Source organism: Podarcis cretensis (genome assembly GCF_951804945.1).
Source record: "Podarcis cretensis genome assembly, chromosome: 15".
In the NCBI taxonomy this organism is placed as follows: Eukaryota; Metazoa; Chordata; class Lepidosauria; order Squamata; family Lacertidae; genus Podarcis; species Podarcis cretensis.
Window position 1 is genome coordinate 12,154,521 of NC_137185.1, and position 20,695 is coordinate 12,175,215.

At 41.7% G+C, this 20,695-nt stretch overlaps 1 protein-coding gene across 2 annotated transcripts in view; it reads left to right on the plus strand.

Moving 5' to 3' along the window:
* The window catches only part of UBE2G1 (ubiquitin conjugating enzyme E2 G1), a 33,752-nt gene extending 17,809 nt beyond the window's left edge, over positions 1-15,943 (plus strand). For both annotated transcript variants that reach the window (XM_079955925.1, XM_079955924.1), the window contains exons 2-6: positions 3,614-3,716; positions 7,819-7,916; positions 9,309-9,487; positions 10,740-10,865; positions 14,870-15,943. In XM_079955925.1, the coding sequence (XP_079812051.1) occupies positions 3,614-3,716; positions 7,819-7,916; positions 9,309-9,487; positions 10,740-10,826 (467 nt within the window). In that variant the 3' untranslated portion in view covers positions 10,827-10,865; positions 14,870-15,943. The remainder of the gene's footprint in view (positions 1-3,613; positions 3,717-7,818; positions 7,917-9,308; positions 9,488-10,739; positions 10,866-14,869) is intronic.
* Positions 15,944-20,695: the final 4,752 nt, after the last annotated feature.

The following is a 20,695-nucleotide window of genomic DNA, read 5'->3' on the forward strand; positions in this document are numbered from 1 at the left end:
CCCCTATGGGTCCCTTCAAACTCTGTTGTTGTTAAATTTATTTATACCCTGCCTTTTTCCCTGATGGGCTCAAGGCGACTTACAATTCTATGATCCTATTAGCTTGCACATTTACAGGCTATTCAGGAAAGCCCTGACTTCTTTGTTTCCTTGGTGTTCAGAGTGCTGTGGCAGACAGGTTCCTTTGAAATGGCAGGCTGCAACCACCAACGGAAGTTGAAAAGTTGATATACCATACATAGTTGCTCCTTTAGCCATAGGGCTCTTCCTGCTTAGTCATTTTTGTTGACTTGTACCGATTTGATTCACTTGGATTTGTATAGAGGGCTCTCTCCCTGTAAACCAGTGATGGAGTGCTGCTTGCTCATAACAGTTTTGAACTAAAGCCATATCCCAGCCACGGTTTCCTTTTTGGCTTATAACCCTGGACTTGGTTGTGGAAGTTATTGTAAATCCCAGCTTGTGCTATAAACTGGATTGCTGATCCATGGCACAGTCAAAACTGTTTACTTGGTTTTTTAAATTCTTGGCACTGCCATCTTGGTCTACCAAATCAAAGCACTCTTGGAGTAGAATGAGTCAGATTTCCATTTCAGGCCATAACCTTGTCACAAGAGGACAGCACAGAAGACAAGGTCTTGAGATTTACTTTACAGTGGCATTTCAGTAAAACAGACTTTGTGCTTGGTTCAAAACACTGCATTAAAGATAGAGTAACTTCAAAAGTCTGCAACTTTACTGTAGAAAAACCAAAGGAGCCAAGGGATTAAAGCTGTTGCTAAATACAAGAGTGCTGTCTCCCTCTGTGGGTCATTCTTAACATCAGTTGAAAAACAAAAAAATAGAGCATAACTAGGGAAATGCTTTATGCAAACTAACTTGTTTCTTCTGTTTGCTAACCTTAGTGGAGATGCACATAGTTCTTCCTCTGTGGTTTGGACCATGTCCGTTGCATCAGTTTTTGTTGTTGTCTTAGTCGTGTTCGACTCTGTGACCCCATGATAGTTACTATTTTTTTTCAACCTGAAACATGGTTGTGGCATCCAGTTAAGTCCACGGCCTACTCTGCTTTTGCCCTTTACCACAACTGTGTCAAATTATGTCATCCTGCAAACCTTGAATCAAGTTTCCTGTACAATCTGTTTAAAAGATTTGCGAGAAAACAATCAGCTGTTCCTACTATGGGTAGATTTTGTGTTCTCTACTAGGGGGGCAACACTTTAAAAGTGTATTGAAATGAGACAAGTGAATTTTATCAGTGTATGGAAAAAGTAAGGCTTGGAAGAGTGCTGCAACAGAATTCAACTCTTGCTGTGCCTTCTGCAAATCACCAGGGACAGACAGAATGTTGATCAGGATGTAAGACAAATTGGGAAGTCCCCAGTTTGCATTATTGTATATCAAGCCACATTTTTTCCAGCTTCCCATACTGCAGTACTACTGACTTACCTTATAGGGTGGCTCTTAAGGATTGCAATGTGATACACAGGATGTACTTTAAAGGCTCATAAGTGATATATTCTAGGTATATTAATGACATCCACAGTCATATTTATTTGACCTTTTAGGTAATGTAATGTGTGAATTTCTGTTTGTTTCTAGTATCTGGGGCTTGTGACCGTCTAGTACAGAGCAGCCAATGTGGTGACTACCAGATATTGTTGAACTAAAATTTTGATTATCCCTTCCCATTGGCTATGATGGGAGTTGTAGTCCCATCAACATCTGGAAGATGGCTGCTTCTGCCTTGTAGTCTTTATTTTATTTTATTTTTGCTTCTGTCCAAGCATATTTAGATCCTTAGCATGCCCATACTTTCAGTTAAACTTTCTTCCAAGTATTTGGACTGTAAGATTGGGAAGTTAGATTGCAACAGAGTCAAGGTTTGAATTTATCAGAAGACTATGCTTACACTAACAAAACCTTAAGAACATTTCTGTAAATGTTTGAAGATACTGCAGGTGCCAGTTATGGGAAATAATTATTGCTGACTTCAATTCATTGGTGATTTCTTGGTAACAACCACAAATCCACAGCTATGCCTCAGACTACCTGAATGAAGTTTGGGAACCCCTGATCTAGGGTATGCACTTCAGTTGAACAGGCTTCTTAAAATTGCCTGCACTTCAAAGAAGCTGTGTAAAATAAAGTAAATTCTATATCAGAGCTTTCCAAGCTGTGTGTCACATTAGTGTGTCGGCTGCAGTGTATAGGTGTGTTGCGCGAACGCTCCCCATGCTCCTCCTGGGGCTGGAAAGGGGTTAGTTTAACCTCTGGTTTGCTAGTAAAGCTGAATTACTGTGCCGCTAAATGATGCAAATAAAAAGTGTGACTAAAAAGTGTGTCACCAACATGAAAACTTTGTAAAACTTTGTTCTATACCCATTACTTGTGGGTGAATGGTAACTGGTTGTCTAGGCCTCACAAAGAGTTTAATAGCTTCTTATTTAAGAAATACATGTCCACCTTTTGACTTTCAAAAGTCCTCAAGGGGGTTGACAGAGAAATGAATTAAAAACCCATAAAAACAGCATTAAAAATCATAAAATGAAGTGGCAAGCTGTTAATAAAAGCAGCAAACTACCATAATAAAACAACAAGTACATGATAAAATGAAGGGATGCTAAATGCAAGGGAATAGGATCCACTTTGACCCTCTTGTTACCTTGGCAGGTACTTGGTGAAATATTGAGGAATTAATTTGACAGTTTAGGCACTACCACAAAAAAGGCTTGCTCTCACTAGCTGGGGACATACGGAGAAGGGCCTTTGAAGCTGACCTTGGTTGCCTGGCGGGTTCACGTGGTAACTAGTGCTCTTTTGCAGGTCACAAGCAATTTAGGCTGCTCTCAGTCAGCACCTGGAAAGCAACTGGGATCTGGATTTATTCTTCACACAAATGATTTAATGGATAGCCTATAACCTTGATTTATTTGTATCTTAATAAAGCAATAATTTTCTTTAGTGTGTAAACACATTTTTAGACCAACTTACAGCCTAAGTAAATAATGACAAACTGAAGTTGATGGTCAGGTTTGGTATGAGTATTCTGCATTATAAAAGACATCATTTTTTTGCCCAAGGGAAGGAACTAGAGATGTGAAGGCCCAGAATAAGCAGAAGGGGTAATTTTTCCCTTGCCCCTAGCTTTTATGTATCATGGGGCAACTAGCTTGTACAGGTGATCATAGCAGGCTTATTGGCTAAATAACAAGGTAAAATACTTTAAACTATGTTTTATTGGAATTTATAGTTGGTTGTAGCATACGTAATTAGATAGCCATTCTTTCAGGGAAGAAGAATCTAGCCACAAGTCAGTTTGGAGGCTCACAGGGGAGTAGGACCGTATGGCTAGGAATGAGCAACTTGGTTTCTCTGAAATGGCTTTATGTGTTGGGCATTTGGTATATCATTGAATATGAGCTTTGTGTTTACGAGATAAGGAGCAAACTAGGGACCCTGAGAATGTGGCATAGAACAATTGAGTTCTAACTTAAAGAGCACTTGGATAAGCTCTGAAAGTTATTTGTTTGCTTGTTACAAATGAAGCAGAAGACATATGTAAATGTTACCTCTTCTATAACAGTATATATATTTTTTCTTTTTTGAACAGAGCTCAACAAAAACCCAGTGGAAGGATTTTCAGCAGGTTTAATAGATGACAATGATCTATATCGATGGGAAGTTCTTATTATTGGTCCACCAGATACACTGTAGTAAGTATCCCTAGCTGTTTAACTAAAATACCTGCTTGCTTAAGCATCTAATATTTTGATAACTAGCTTCTTCTGCCCTCTCAAGACTGATTTGATATGGAGCGGGGAATTAAATAGTGGTATAAAATGTATGTATTTGAAGTCTGAATTATCCTGGGTTACAGTAATTCTATCCTAAATCTAATGGGGATAACTTGTAATACTGTGTTTGTAAGAAGTAAAACTAGCTACTTGTTTCAGTCTCCATGTAGATAATCTGTCTCCCTGCAGGGCACAAGGACAGACTTGCACTATGAATAACTGACTGAAAACAAAACTATAGCAAGACCTAGATACAAGCTTCCCCTTAAGACTTTGGAATGAGTGAAGGATAAATGTTTTGAACAGGGCAAGCTTTTCTCTTTTTTTGGTTCATGAAGTTTGAGACCTAAATAAATTATCTTCCTTTATCACTTGAACTAAAGTGTACACATATAAAACAGACATTTTCCCAAAACGAAACACTCGAGTATCCAGCTAGCACCAATAAGCAAAGCTCAGGACCAGAGAAAAGGTCTTGACAACTACAATAGCAGGGCAGCTGGCTAACATAATATTATTCTAATTTTGGGTCTCGTATAGAAGACAATTGCCATTACCATATTCCTCAGGTGGAGGTACAGTGGTGCCCCACAAGACGAACACCTCGCAAGATGGAAAACCCGCTAGACGAAAGGGTTTTCCGTTTTGGAGGCGCTTCGCAAAACGAATTTCCCTATGGGCTTGCTTCGCAAGACAAAATGTCTTGCGAGTTCCTGCGGGTCCCCCCCCTTTTCCCCCCTTTCCCTAAGCAGCTAAGCCGCTTATCAGCTGATCCGTTGATAAGCAGCTTATCAGCTGATCCACTAAAAGCCGCTAATAGCGCTAATCCGCTAAGCTGTCAATGGGCTTGCTTCGCAAGATGAAAAAACCGCTATACGAAGAGCCTCATGGAACGGATTAATTTCGTCTTGCGAGGCACCACTGTACCTAAGGCATCAAAAGGCAGATTGAGGTGGCAATCTTAAACATACTTATTATGAAATAAGCTGTGTTGAGCACAGTGGGATTTACTTCTGAGTAAACATGCCTAGGATTGCACTGTCAGTTTGCAAGTAAAAACGACATGCACCATGATGTATGAGGCTTGGGGACTTCCATTGCAAGATGATGGTCTCTGCTCATTGTTTGAGAGTATCTACTTGTGCTACGCTGGAGTCAAGAGTTGTTTGACAGGGCAAGTGGGTTGTGCTCCTCCTGCTGTTTGGAGGCAGGAAACACTGAAGCTTGCATCATTTATACTCAACTCTATGTGTAAATTGCTGGGAGACATCCCTAGGACCTTAAGGCATATAATACAGCACCTTTTCTAGAGCTAAGCAGGTATTGGGACTGGCCAGTGCTTGATGGGAGACTGCTTGGTGGGCATCACACTGACTACCCTTGCCATTCACTTGAGTTCATGAAAGAAAAGTGGTACATCATAAATACACATTTTTCCATGCAGAGTAGGTGGTGGTGCAACCAGCAAAATAGAGCCCCTCCTGAGGATCTTGGGGACCATATTGTATGCTCTGATCTGAATAATTTGGTTTGCTTAGGGTGGTCTTTGTTCCGTCTTTGGCTACAAAAACAGGGCCTTAAAGCTTTAAATGTAACTTCTCAAGGAAAAATTCTGAGGAATTATGTGCTTATGACCATTTGTGAAATAGAAGGTGGCAGATGAATCACTTTCTGCTTGTTGGCATATTAATTGGAATAAATACTGGGTATACAAATGGCAAGGCCTGGAAAAATATCTGGTGTTTGGTAGCATGGGCACCTAGAAAGAAGTGTGATACTGTTGCCTAGGAAATTAAAATATTTCTCTAGCCGTGCTCCTGATGTAAAAGAGAGCCAGAAAAACAAAGCTACTTTCTTGAACAGGTGCTAGCTGCAAATGGCATTGATTATGTGAAACTGCATGTCTTGCCACTATTCCTATTTAATATGTTCAAGTTCAGGCATCTGTCCTAGTGTTAACACCTGGCTCATACAAAATGCCATTTTAGGCACAAAGCCAACAAGCTGGCTTATTCATTAAATAGATATGATGGTGAAACGTGTATGTGGATCTGCAACACTTACTTTGGAACAAATGTTTGCCAGTCCTGTACCCACAGAAACCTGAAAGCTTTTTTTTGTTCCCCTTTAGTGAAAGTTTCAATCTGCATATGGTCTTAAGGTGTTCAGATGTCTTCTGTTCTAGTGGGTGTTCAAATCCATACCTACAATATAGTTCCAGTATAACTAAATATACATGTCCCCTTCTCTTTCTGCTTTTCCTCTTCTACCTTAGGGATATCTATCAGAATTTATTGTGCTTTAGCTAAACTACAATTCCAAAGATTGGGACAGGTGGGAGGCAGGGGATAGAGTTGTACTGTAGGCATGCTCCTCCCTTCTTTCTACCCCATCCCAATCTTTTTATTATTGTTGTTGTGCTTTGTTAATGCCAACATACCCCTAACAACAAAAAAGCAAAGCAAAGTAGAACAAATAGCTGAGGGTTGTGAATAATCATTTTAAAAATTTGCCTTTTCAGTTGATAGGGCTCATATAAAGAAAATATTGTTACATTCAGGTAGACTTAAGAGTTCATTATAGACTTGCCATATAGCAGTGTTAGCATATAATTTCAGTAATCTATTATATGTAGCTAGTTCATGTACGGCAAGTAAAGATAGGTCTTACTTCTATTGGTGCATTGGTGGACTGTGTCTAGTTTTCCTTTGTCAGTGTTTCTTTAAAGCAAACATGGCACGGTACCACCCAGACCATTATCAGTCTGCACAGTGCCTCCTTGCTTGCCTACCTTGCTTCATAGCCATGTCATAGCCTTTTGGTTCGATCTGTGCTGGCACCAGTGATTCATTGGATGCTGAGTAAAAGTGGCTGGACTACAGAGAAGTGGGTGTAGGAAGGTATCCCTCTTCTGAGTGAAAAGGGCCAGATGAGGTGCTCAAAGAAATTAGAAAGTGAGTTAAAGGGGTATTTTTTTGTTAATAATAAATAAATAAAAAAAACTGGGAATAGAAAAGAAAGTTGTTGTAGAAGGACGTAGTGAATGTGAAATGACCATGGAGGAGAGATGTAAGAAACCTGAAATAGGGTTTTTGGGGGGCAGGAGGTAGAATAAAGTACAGGTTGAATGTGATAGACTGGAAGAAGTAGTTACAGGACGTGGGTAAAAAAAATAGTTTTGAGGTTCTGCTGAAGTTTTATTCTGGAGGATGCACGGTGTGTAGATTGCTAACAAAAAAAGATTTTTTATCTGGGCGGAGTAATTATTTGTTCTATGTTACTTGACGTATTGCATTCATCAGATTTTGCAATAACCTTTACTGTCTCAAAAATGGCAAATATCTGTACTGCTGAAGACATTTTTATTATTCTGTACCTAGATATTATTCTTGAAAATAAAATTATACAAAAATTACTTTTGAGTGGCAAGTGCATAGAGGTTGGGGAAAAGATGAAAGAGAGTCTTCACATAATACTGTGGTTCAGCAGATTCTCCCTGAAATGAGAAGAGTGAGTCACAGTACCTCCAGAGCAAATGCCCATTCTTGGTTTGAGGAAAGGGTGAGCTTTAGGACTCCTTGCCCCAAGGAAAACACTGTGGCAAAGAACTGAGAAATTTCCAGAGTTTGATTAGATATTGGTAATTGCCAACTGATAGTGCCAAATTCTGCCTTCCATCTGCAACCATTTTATGACAGGCACTGATGCACCACCACCATTTTCTGACTGGTGAGCCTCAGAATTTTTCAGTTGTCTCAAGTGAACTCTGGGTGTAGAAAGTTTGAGAACCCCTGGAATAAATAATAATCCTGAGATATATTCTGGGAAATTGATGCTGAAGCCCCAGAATAGGCATTGCTTGGGGAAATACACGTCTTGCTCTGCCATTTAATAAATAACCATTCCTAGTAATGCTCCAAAGTGTTGTACTAGGACCCGATCTTATATTCAAAGCACTGGTGAACTTAAATCACTTGAAACTTCTAAATGCAATGACTGAAAATTCTCCCTTTTTTTCCAGTGAAGGCGGCGTCTTCAAAGCTCACCTTACTTTCCCAAAGGACTATCCACTCAGGCCGCCAAAAATGAAGTTTATCACAGAAATATGGCATCCAAATGGTAAGACGCTGATGTCATGTGTAAAGTGTGGTGTTCTGTCTTGCATCTGGAATGAATATGAACTAAGTTGAGAGCCCCAATTTTGGATAATGGGAAATTATTAGGAAGGAATGTAAATATTTGGGTTCAGGAAAAAATACTTTTTCTGGTTTCTGTTTCTTTCCTTTAACTGTAGATATGATATATTGGCCACAGGTGATATACAATATAAACTACCGCTCAAGATTGTTGTGAAAATACATGCATACCACCTTTATCTCCTTGGAGGAAATGTGGGATATAAATGCAGCAATAAAATTATTAAAATATTGGTTAGGTATCATTCATGTGACAGTTGGGTGATTAGGCTCTCAGTACACTGCTTGCATACAGTCTAATATAGAAAATTAGGTAGTATTTTAAATTTGAAGTGTGGAAACTGGAATTTTAAGCCTCATCTGACTCTGGATAACTTAGTTTCCTTGGATTATTTAGTTATCATTTATTAATATAATTCATATTTTATGCCTTTCATTTTGAAAAGAAATTCCAAAGTGATCCACAAACAAAACAACTAAATATCACAACAAAACAACTAAATAAAACCAAGTTAAAATGTCAGCCACAGAAGCCAGGAGTGCCAGGAGCCAGTATTTATGGTCAGAGAAATGCCTTGAGTACATTTTCAATTTTCAGTGGAAACTTTGAGATCATCCCACAAGATAGATGCCACAATGGAGAAAGCTGTTTTCCTCTCCACTGTAAGATGTACATCTGCACACCGTGAAACAATGAATAGGGCCTCCTTCACTGGGACCTTTTTTCGTATTAGCCTCTGTTCCCCATTTTTAAAATGGAAATAATTGTGTATCGGATTACACAGCAGTTGCTATAGTCAACTAACGGCATACTTCTACTGGTGTATTTGAAGATAAAGATAATTAGCAGTGGTGAATTGCAGTTTCCAGTTTAGCTGGTGGATCCATATATTGTGAATGTAAGCAGAGCCCTACTGGATTAGACCAAAGGTCCATCTGTTTCAACTTGCCCTTCCCAAGAGCCAGACACATGCTTCAACAAACAGGGCATGAACATCACTGATAATCATTGATAGGTTTATCCTCCCCTATCTAACATTCATCACCACATCTTTGGGCAGCAAATTCCATATATTAACTAGTTGTGAATCCTATTGTCAGTCGACTGAATCTTGCTCACTATTAACACTTGTACTCCATGTTTCTGACAAATATTCCTATTAATGTTATCCTTAATAGTTGGGTGGAATTGATAGCCGTAGCAGAGGACAAAACTCTCCAGCAGCTCACTACTTTGCTTTTCACTGTTATCTGAAGACAGGACTTCTGCTATGATGTAAAGGCTCTGAAATTCTATGTTTTTTCTTCTTGGTAGTTGATAAAAATGGTGATGTCTGTATTTCCATCCTTCATGAACCTGGTGAAGACAAATATGGCTATGAGAAACCTGAAGAACGCTGGCTTCCCATCCATACTGTGGAAACCATAATGATTAGTGTAATTTCTATGCTGGCAGATCCCAACGGTGACTCTCCTGCTAACGTTGATGCAGCGGTATGACTTGCAGCTTGTAAATAAATCTCTTCCCAGCATTACTGTTGAAATACCATGGAATGGTTTCACGGCATGCAGCTTTATCCCCTTAAGATGACTTTTTAGTAATAAAAGGGATAGGAGTTGAACAAAAGTAATGTGGTCATGGTATAATTTCAAGTGTAATAAGAGTTTCTCCCTATTTTGCTGTCCATATTCAGAGGTGACCATCATCTCTGGATTTTTTTTAATAAGAAAAAAAGATTACAAATATGGCTGCTTAACTGTGTGAACAAGCTTCCCCTCAATGACAAGCATGTATGTAGTAAATACACTTACAGTGGTACCTCGTGTTGCGTAACCTCCAGGTTATGGAATCTTCGGGTTACGGTCGCGGCAAACCCGGAAGTGGGTTTGCTGCATGCGCAGAAGCACTCTGCTGCGCCATGCGTGTGCGCAGTAGCAGTCATCTGGTTGTGAAATTTTCGGGATATGGCCGGGCCTCTGGAATGGATCCCGTTCGTAACTGGAGGTACCACTGTATTACATTATATTTGTCCAGTTGGTTATTTATATGTACCTGCCCTTTCCTGCTCATCTTGTGTGCTTAGGTTGAGAATAGTTCCTACTTGATTGATACACCACTGCATATAGTGGAGTATCACTTCTGTTTAGGTTCTTTGTCTCAGAAAGAGCTGCATACCTTTAAACCTCTGACTGAACTTATACAAGTATGGAATATGGTTTCTAATTGTCCATGAGTTTGGAGTTTTTCCTGGTACTGCCAAATTGGACTTGAAAATGTAGAAGGAAGTGTTTCAGGAACTGTGGTTTCAATATTCTGCTTTGATCCTGGTATGTCTTGCTAAGTGGAAAGAGCAGGATGATTGATTACGCAGATCTGATTAACTTACTCAAGATGCAGGATTTGGCACAGAATGTTGATTCTTCTAGCTTAGAATACATATAACCCTGATTCAGGCTTCAGAATGAATGGCTTGTATACTGTCAATCAAAGATCAATGGAAAAGTTCTCCTTTTTAAAAAAACAAAACTAATCCCAGATAGCACTTGCTATGACACCACCCATCAAGCTACCAATTAAAACTCTTGTTTTAATGATGGAAGTTTCGTATTTAAACTACAAATGTTGGTTACTTTTATTGCCAAGTATTTTAAAGCACTCTTCATGGGTTTTAGAGAAGCTGAAAAAATAATGAAGTTACTTGTGGTGGCTTGAAGAATCATTTGAAATTTGGATTTTAATTTACAGAAAGAATGGAGGGAAGATAGAAATGGAGAATTCAAAAGGAAAGTTGCCCGCTGTGTAAGAAAAAGCCAAGAGACTGCTTTTGAGTGACACTTAATTCAGCAGCTAGTAGCTTCACTTTTTTTCAGGGTAAGTAGGGTTTTTTTTAAAAAAAAAAAGGTTATGGAAAATTCCATTTTGCATTGGAAAATCCAGAAAGTGTTTGTTACATGTTGAATGCTCAAGGCAGTGAGGTAAGTATTCACGTTCTACAAGTGTGTATTTCCTCTGTCTCTCGCTTCTGCATTTATTCAGCAGATAAGATTTTGTTTTCCTTTATTGCTAGGAGATAGTTCTTTAATGTTCAGGCCAGATTATTTTATTATATTTATATATTGTAGTATTTTCATATTTTACACACACACACCACAGTTCTCCCACTCCAGTCACAAAAGGCTCTTGAAACTGAAATTAGAGCACCATTTCTTCTTTAAACAAAATTTATATACTGACTGATGGAGGGAGAACCCTCTAAGTAGTTTACAACATTATAAAACATTAAAGCAATTAAAAACAGGTATGAAAAATAATCAAAAGGTGATAAAAACCAGTTGTGACTGAAAAGAAAACACATGTAACTTCTACACGTCGGAATTGCCTTGGCTAAACAAACATGTTTTAAACATTGCATACAGCACTGGAGTTTTGGTACACATGATAGAACACTGTCCATAGCCCCAGTCCCTGAAAAATCCTAGCAAGAGCCCAAGTGGTATAGTTCGCTGTGCGAACCCAGTCTAAATCCCTGCTCAGAAGTAGAAGCTACTGGGGTAACATGCTTCCTGTGCTGTGGAAATAAGGGGCGGTGTGGGAGAGGGCCATGTATTGTCACACTTCCCTTCCTTGGAGGGAAGAGTGGGGTTAAAAAAAATTGCAGCTCCACAAGCTCTGGCTGAGTGTACAAGGAGCAGAACCAGACGACGCTATGGCTTAGGTATTGGGTCCCAAACCTGGGGCCTGAACCTGTTTCAAAAGTCGTTTAAAAGACACATAAATGTCCAAGACTAGCCCGCGTACTTGGAGATACTTACAGAACCTGAGAATAGTGCAGCCTTCTAGCTTTTTGTTTCCTCAAAGACAAAGTACTGGTGTCAGGGGCTCGGTGAACAGGTGGGGAACACTAAGCAGGACGGGACACTGCTGATATCTCCATGCAACACCTGGTTATAAGTAAAGTTATAACTCTTATCCCACCCCTGCCCTCAGCAAAAGAAGTAGTAGTCGTGTCTGGAAAATGTCAGCTTTTCAGCAGAAGCCTATTTGCCTAATATAACTCCAGTAGTACACTCCAAAGTTAAGCCATCCTGCATGAATGGAACATGTTTTGCTTAATAATTTGTGCCAGAGTTGGTAAAACATTAGTCTCTGTTGCTTGTATGTGTCTCTGTAGCACTTGTGGTTACTGCTGATGGTAATCCTGCAACTGATGATTTCCAAAGAATCTTGGTGTTGCCAGCTGAAAACTAAACATGCAGCTTTTGATGTATGTATATGAGAACTAGCTGTTTTTGGTAACTAGGCTTCTGCTTGTCTGTGTTGGCAGATATGCCCCTCACCCCAGTGGTTGAACTTTGCACTTGGCTTCATTAAATGCTGAGTTAGTCCCCTTTCAAGATTCCCTCAAACACTCCATTGGGTATCGGGTGGTCATGGGGTTACACCCTTAACAGGACACTTGTATCTCTAATTTTGGGTTTGGGGGTTGCTTCTCAGTTGTTCAATCAGTGAGAAACTTATTGGGCAGTAAGCCTTCCAAATGCAGGGATATCTTAGCTGAGTTGTGTGGCCTGTACAAAAAAGCAATCCCACCCATTGCACATTGTAGAGGACTACTGCATGTGCCATATAAATGCTGGTGTCTTTTGCCTGTAATGAATGTTTTACTGCAGGCAGATTTCCTCTCTGCAGCTGGCATGTTATTGCCACTGACGGTTTGAGTTGCCAAACTACCATTTTGGCACAGTATATTGTACTGCTACTCCCACTTACTATTGATGCTTTTGGGATGCTTAATTGTAGTAGCTGCTGAGGGGAAAAGAAACCATACTAGTATTGTAGCTGAGTTGGTTTGACAACTAAGGTTATAGTGTTCTTGGTCTCAGCAAGTGAGCCCTGAAGCCCTGATACTTCAGTTCCCATTGCTCTTGCTGTAAATAAGTAAGATGCCTTTAATTGGGCAACAACCTGCTCAAAGTATACAAATTTGTAAGTTTCACAGAAATATTTAATAATAATAATAATAATAATAATAATAATAATAATAATAATAATAAAAATTATTTATATCCCGCCCAGCCGAAGCCGGGCTCAGGGCGGCTAACAACACTAAAACAGTATGACATTATAAAACATTATAAAAATGAATTAAAATCAAAATTGATGGCAACCATAAACTAAAGTTTTGTAAAGATTGCCAGAGGAGGGGGTCAGGCTGCGCCCTGACCAAATGCCAGGTGGAACAGCTCTGTCTTGCAGGCCCTGCGGAAAGATGTCAAGTCCTGCAGGGCCCTTGTCTCTTGTGACAGAGCGTTCCACCAGGTTGGAGCCGCAGCCGAAAAAGCCCTGGCTCTAGTTGAGGCCAACCTAACCTCTCTGAGGCCTGGGACCCTCAAGGTGTTTTTATTTGAAGATCGTAAGTTCCTCTGTGGGGCATACCAGGAGAGGCGGTCCCGTAGGTACGAGGGCCCTAGGCCGTATAGGGCTTTGAAGGTTAAAACCAGCACCTTAAACCTGATCCTGTACTCCACCGGGAGCCAGTGCAGCTGGTATAGCACCAGATGAATGTGATCTCTAAGCGAAGACCCCGTAAGGAGTCTCGCTGCGGCATTCTGCACCCGCTGGAGTTTCTGGGTCAGTCTCAAGGGCAGCCCCACGTAGAGCGAGTTACAATAATCCAGTCTGGAGGTGACCGTCGCGTGGATCACAGTGGCTAGGTCAGGGCGAGAGAGGTAAGGAGCCAACTGCTTAGCTTGGCGGAGATGAAAAAATTCCGCCTTTGTTATAGCTGCAATCTGCGCCTCCATGGAGAGGGAGGTATCAAAGATGACACCCAAACTCTTAACGGACGGTGCTGGCACTTATTGCACCCCCGCAAGAGATGGGAGTTGCCCCCTCAGTCCCATGTCGTCCCGTCCCAGCCAGAGGACCTCTGTCTTCGAAGGATTTAACTTCAACCGGCTCCCACGTAACCATCCAGCCACAGCCTCCAAGCATCTGATCAGTGTGTCTGGGGCCGAGTCCGGGTGGCCGTCCATCAACAAATAGAGTTGGGTGTCATCAGCATACTGATGGCTGCCCAGCCCAAAACTCCGGACAAGCTGGGCAAGGGGGCGCATAAAGATGTTAAAAAGCATCGGGGAGAGTATTGCACCCTGAGGCACACCACACACCAAGGAGTGGCGGGATGACAATTCCCCCCCAAGCGCCACCCTCTGTCCCCGACCAGAGAGAAACGAGCGCAGCCATTGAAGGACTGTGCCCTGGATCCCCACGTCGGGGAAGTAGCACCTAAAGGACACTGATGTAAAGAACAGACTCTCCTACACGCTCAGTTGGTAGATGGAGCAGTCTTTTTGAGTGAGCTGTTCCTGTCAGAAGTGGCTAAAAACATGCGTGGCTGAATACAACTTTGCTGAAAACACAGGTTTTTCAGTGATGTGTGTAGGTCTTTTGTAACATGAACATTCTGATGTATTTCACTAAGGCAATGCTGCCAACTTGATGTGCCCCTCAACATATTTGTTTTTTTAATGGGGCTTGCAGAAGATCAAACCATAGATTTGAGTTTAGGAAATGGCAGTTAAAGTTCATTTGAATCTCTGTAAAATACTTAAGTACAGAAGATGCTCAATGTGTTAGTATTCTAGTTGTGTGCTCCCTGTAGGACTGGCCTCCGGAAAGCAACCCTAGAGCAAACCTAACTGGGGCTCTGAGCAGCAGTTCAGATGCTGGTACTGAGAGTTCTCATATCAGCCTATCTTGGAAGCACTCGCTACAGAGAACTTTCTTTTTCGGTCTGCTGCAGCCTGTCATTTGATGATGCTATAAAGACTAGATCTAGTTTGGCTGATGGTTCTTTGTTCTTGCCTTTGTAGGTCTCCAATTGAGGAACATGGCACTGTTTTTCCTGCACTCTATCCACCTAATGCTGGACTTCTGTTTATACCAAGTTGGCAGACACTGGCTGGAACTGGGCTGCAATAAAACATGCCAGTTATTAATGCTGACAAAGAGCCTAACAAGTGCCAACAAGGATTTGCGCATTTTGAAAACTAATGGAACTGCTTTAACCTTCAGGAAGAATTGTAAAGATGTGTACATAGCACAACATGATCCGGATAATATATACTGTTCATGTACATCCACAAATACACATTGTACCAAATAATGCTGTCTTGTAGTTAGAATAAGAATCGTGTAAATTCTAAAGATTTTTAGCAGGTTTTCCATTTTTCTCTTCTCCCCCCCTCCCTGGTTTTTCCTATGAGTCTAAAATTTCTCGTGAAGCATGTCAGTCTAAAACAAATTAGGATTTAAAAATTCTGTTTTAACTTTTTCTTTTCAGCCATTGAAGATTCATTAAAATCTCTCACTTTAATAAAGTTTAATACCTTTGTAATGCTGTCCCTTCCCCCTTACCTTTTTTCAGATTACATAAATACAACACAGATCTATTACTTGATTCTAATGATGACTTGAGCACTGTCATCAGGAGGTGCAGTTCCTTCCCTTGCATTATGACCCAGCTGTGCTCATCTCTTGGCTTGGATGTAGCAATAAGATTTTACAGCTGTGGAGCACCCTTGAGCCTGTTATCTTTCCCAAAAGGGTTGAGAGCATTTGTTTTGGAAGTGGTCAGCTAAGTATGTTAGCCCAATATAGGATGAACTGCTTTCTTTTGATTTCTTGCCTGGTTTGAAGTTGGATAAATAAAAGCATGCAGAGCTGTAGGCTTTCAAGTGAGTTCTGGTTTTGCTATCAAATGCTATTTCCCTTTCCCTCTTCTTCCTCTTTCCCCCCTCTTTATATTTCTTTGCCTTTTGATCTCCTGCAGGTTTTCCTCACTTAATGTATAAAGACAAATTGCGATGTATATTTTCATGTAACTTGATTTTGGAATTCTGTCACCTTCTGTAGTGAGTTCTTCCAAAATATAAATTTTTCCAATAGCTTGGTGTCAAGTTGGCTGTTATGCAGTATAAAAAATGAGAGCACATTTTCAGAGAGCATTAAGCATGATGATGCTGGTAGCCGATGGACAACAACTGCTTGAGACTTCATCAAAAGGTGACTCGTATTCTTGGAAACTGACTTCTAAGGAGTTCAGTGAACCTCCGTGGAAAGTGACTGTAACCTGATAATGCAGAAGATAGAAAAAATGCATTGATTTTTGCTTTGGTTGAAATACTGAGTGGTTGTTCCTTGGAAATTAACTGTTCACATAAGCCAAAGTTGGACAAGTATAATATTCAACTGTAGACTCAGGGTGTTTCCAGACTGGGGATTAATTTGCAAACAGGTCATAGACAACCATGGTTATTTTATTTACCAGGTTTTTCCTGGGGAGAGTAAATGGGGGAAGGAAATGTGGGCTGGTATTTTGATGCTAACTTTGTGTGGACACTATATATAAAAAAAGCATGCCTGAGGAGCACTGATTCTGCAGTCAACACCCATCCAGCAGCACCCTTTGATATGGAGGAAGAATAAATAAAATGACCATACTGATAGGGAGGGGGGTGGCACCATTGCAGAGGCCCTTAATGGCAAAACTCCTTGCAACAATGGCTTTATGTTCTGGGCCAGTGTAATCTCTCCTCATTTGAGGCATTTAATCTTGCAATGTTATATTCACTGTAGGATTTACTTGTAGGCTTCTTTGGTCTTTTCGTTCTGCAGCAATTTGTTTCTGCTGTTTACAGCAGTGCTTCAAAGGAGTGGCTGGAGGCAAATTGCTTGCTTTAATTCTGAATCCACAAAGGAATAGTAGCAGCCTCCCTATGGTATAATGTGGGGGCAGGTGGCACTTAGGCTGAGTTACATGAGACGAACGAAAAAGTACACACAGGTCCCTAGTAGTGCTGCATCATGCATTTGCCCCTGCAGTTCTTGACAAAACACACTAACTGCCCTCATTTTACAGTGACAGTACAGCCTCTAATACCATGTAAATATCCTTCTGGTAGAAGGAAACATTTGTTAACATAGCAGAGGGACTGAGTTGAATGGGTCTTCTGTGGCTTTTTTGTTGAACACAGTTAATTGCATTGGGTTTGAATGGATGGATCTATGTGCTTGTAAAGCAGCCTTTAAGCAGAAGCACTTTTATAAGCAGTGGGCCAGACCTGCCTGCTTTCAGGGCTACCATTTCAAACAAAAGGAATTATGGGGAGGGGGGGGGACATATGGTAGGTTTCAGAGAGGAAAATAGTGTACCAGTTATGAATTCCAGGGGAATCACCATTGGTACCTGCCAATTAGAAGAAACAACAATTAAATCCTGAAATAGAGGTAGGGAGTTCTTGCCTCTGGATTTTCTTTAAAAGCAGCAATATTTTGTCCCATTTGTCTGGGTACATGCAGCAGCATAAAGTTACTCTAAGCTGCCATGAATTAGAAATGGTACTTAATTAAGTGCTCTCTTTTTAGCCAGACAGATGTATTTGCTGCTTCTGAGCTGTTTAGTACCCAGACACAATAGCTGGATTTAGACAATTGCTCAAACAAGAACCAAAATTGTTTGGCTCCTGCTGAGGTGGGGGGAGGAGAGTCCTTGCCAGCCAGCTGGCTAGCATTTGTGCTCTTCTGCTTGCGTAAGACATGGGGGGGGGGCGGTTGTCTTACATTTTGGCCATCTATTCCATAATTAAAATATGAAGGGAAATATCCCAGTGTTTCTAGGGCAGCTATTGTGATCCAAAAGGCGGCCAGCTGGATGTGGAATAATAAGGTCTCCCAACAAAGCATTCACTTATTTGTCCCTTGAACACAAGCTGCACTGCCGTGATGGCAGTTTGAGAGGGAGGAGAATTTCTCTTGTCACCTTGGGTGAAGCAGGGCTGAGCAGAGAACCCAGCTGGATTGTGGGAAAACTTTGACTTTTCCATTGGAAGTGGGCAGGGGAGGGGGCCTAGGAGAGAGCAGGAATCTAACTCTTTTGTCAGTTCTAAAGGGTCCAGAATGGTTTGGGAGGGGGTTGCTGGGGGATATTTCCCACTTCAGACAAATTAAACCACATCTTTTTGAAGAAGCTGTCAAAACTTTTAAGGCTAAAATCTAATTGATCATTGTGTTATATGAAGTTACAACATTATTTTGTGCTTGCTTTTTATAACAAGTTGTGTCCTGGCTACTGCTGGCATTAGACTTACTCTTTGGTTCTGAACATGTCTGCTTAAATCTGTGTTGTGGTTGATTGCAAGTGCTTACACTGTTACACCATTTAAAGGACTACTGTGGAAGAGTTCCTGTTATTGGTTGGTTGGTGACCAGGAAGAAAATGCTAATGCAGCAGTTTGACACCACACACACACACACTTTGAGACAGATGGATGCCAGCAAGGTGACAACTGCATGCTTTTTTCTTTTGTTGGATATAAGCTTGGTTTCTTTTTTCCAAGCTCACCCCTAGAACAGTTATTCAGAAATGGGAATATGTCTCCTATTCTTCCTTCGGGGCCTGATACAGATGGCTTTTAGAGTGCGGTTCTTGGGATATTAACCAGCTTGTTTAAAAGAGTTATCTTGCCTTGTGGAGGTTTACAGGTCACTGCACAAACTGCAGGAAAGGCTGACCTGTCTCTGTTAAGAGGGGTATATTGGTGGGCATAGGAGGCAAGATGCCAACTGGATCCAAGGTTCAGTAGAAACGTCTCTTCCAGTCCTGACTTTTTAAATTCATTTGTATCTTGTCTTTCAGGAAAACATTTCCATTGCTTATCTTACTAAAAGTATGAATCGTAAAAAGAAGCTTGAAGGGTTTTAGCTCAGTGGGAGAGCATCTGCTTTGCATGCAGAAAATGCTAGGTTCAATTCCTGGCATCGCCAGGTAAGGATAGGAAAAACTCCTGTGTCTCTGAGAGCCAATCAGTGTGAACAATACTGAGCAAATGGACCATTAAATCGGCTCAGTATAAGGCAGCTTCCTGAGTTCTTAGGAATGACATAGACCACTTCAATTTATAATTTTAAAAGCAGTACCTAAGTATGCATGCAGACCATAGGGATTATGATTTTGAGTATTGCAGTACAAGAAAATGTCTTCAGCGTATCTAAAGACCTGTCAGATTTCCTCAGGGAGTGACACCACTGAAAAGCCCTATCCCTTGTATCTGTAAATTTAATTTTGGTGTCAGATATCTGGTCCTCCACAGGCAATCATGGGGCTTTCGTAGATGGTTGTTGTTGTTGTTATTATTATTATTATTATACTTTATTAAATTTGTATACTGCCCTATACACACAGGTCTCAGACCAGTTCACACCAGTGTAAAAGTGGTGGAGAATGTGTGGTTGTCCTAATATTGGACCTCAGTTCCCATCACTCATGACAATGGGCCAGGGTAGTTTAGGCAGGATGTAAATAATTTTTTGTACTCTGACTTTAGGGTAGGTAAAGCTAAAGGTACCCCTGCCCATACGGGCCAGTCATGTCCGACTACAGGGTTGTGCGCCCATCTCACTTAAGAGGCCGGGGGCCAGCGCTGTCCGGAGACACTTCCGGGTCATGTGGCCAGCATGACGAAGCTGCTCTGGCGAGCCGGCACCAGCGCAGCACACGGAAATGCCGTTTACCTTCCAGCTAGAAAGCGGTACCTATTTATCTACTTGCACTTACGGGTGCTTTCGAACTGCTAGGTGGGCAGGAGCTGGGACCGAAAGACGGGAGCTCACCCCGCCACGGGGATTCGAACCGCCGACCATGCGATCGGCAAGCCCTAGGCACTGAGGTTTTACCCACACTGCCACCCGCGTCCCTCTTTAGGGTAGTTAACACGGCACATTTCATTCTCTTTTTTGCATTGGATGTAACTGGGGTACACAGCAAACTTCTGGGAGGAGCTTTTTCATCACTGGCTACTATGGAAGCGCCTAGGGCTTGCCGATCGAAAGGTCGGCGGTTCGAATCCCTGCGGCGGGGTGCGCTCCCGCTGCTCGGTGCCAGCGCCTGCCAACCTAGCAGTTCGAAAGCACCTCCGCTTACCAGCGGGAAGGTAAACGGCGTTTCCGTGTGCGGCTCTGGCTCGCCAGAGCAGCGATGTCACGCTGGCCATGTGACCCGGAAGTGTCTCCGGACAGCGCTGGCCCCTGGCCTCTTAAGTGAGATGGGCGCACAACCCCAGAGTCTGTCAAGACTGGCCCGTACGGGCAGGGGTACCTTTACCTTTACCTTTAAAATACTAAAATGTGAATACATGCTCTGGCGGATTGAACAAACGAGACCAGTAGTGGGTCCAGTGGTAAAGAAGGCTGTTTCTGCACGTGCTGTAGAAGGATGTGAGGGGCAGATGAGGCTTGTCAACCTGGGAAGGTAACCCATCTAGGAGAAGGAAAACTGATCCTAAACCTCCACTATCTTGCACATCTTCAGAAGAAATGGCTAAGGAGTAAACCCTGCAGAAATCCGGAGTGGACTTCCCAAGAGGATTGCATGGCGCTTTGTATGCCCCCTTCTGGCAACTCCTGCCAAGTTGGTGCCAAAACATATTGCTCTGCTTTCCTTTGGACCACATCAGTGAGGCTGAGAGGTGGGGTTTGTCATCTGGGCAACCCAGGACCTCTGTTCGCACTGCCCTGGCTTGCATCCCAGGGAGGTTACTTCGGTGCTGCTAACACAGCGGTTTGACCTCCAAAGGCACACTCCATCTGTCTGTTTCTTGAGTCAGACAAATGTCAACAGCAACTACTGATGGAATTCAATG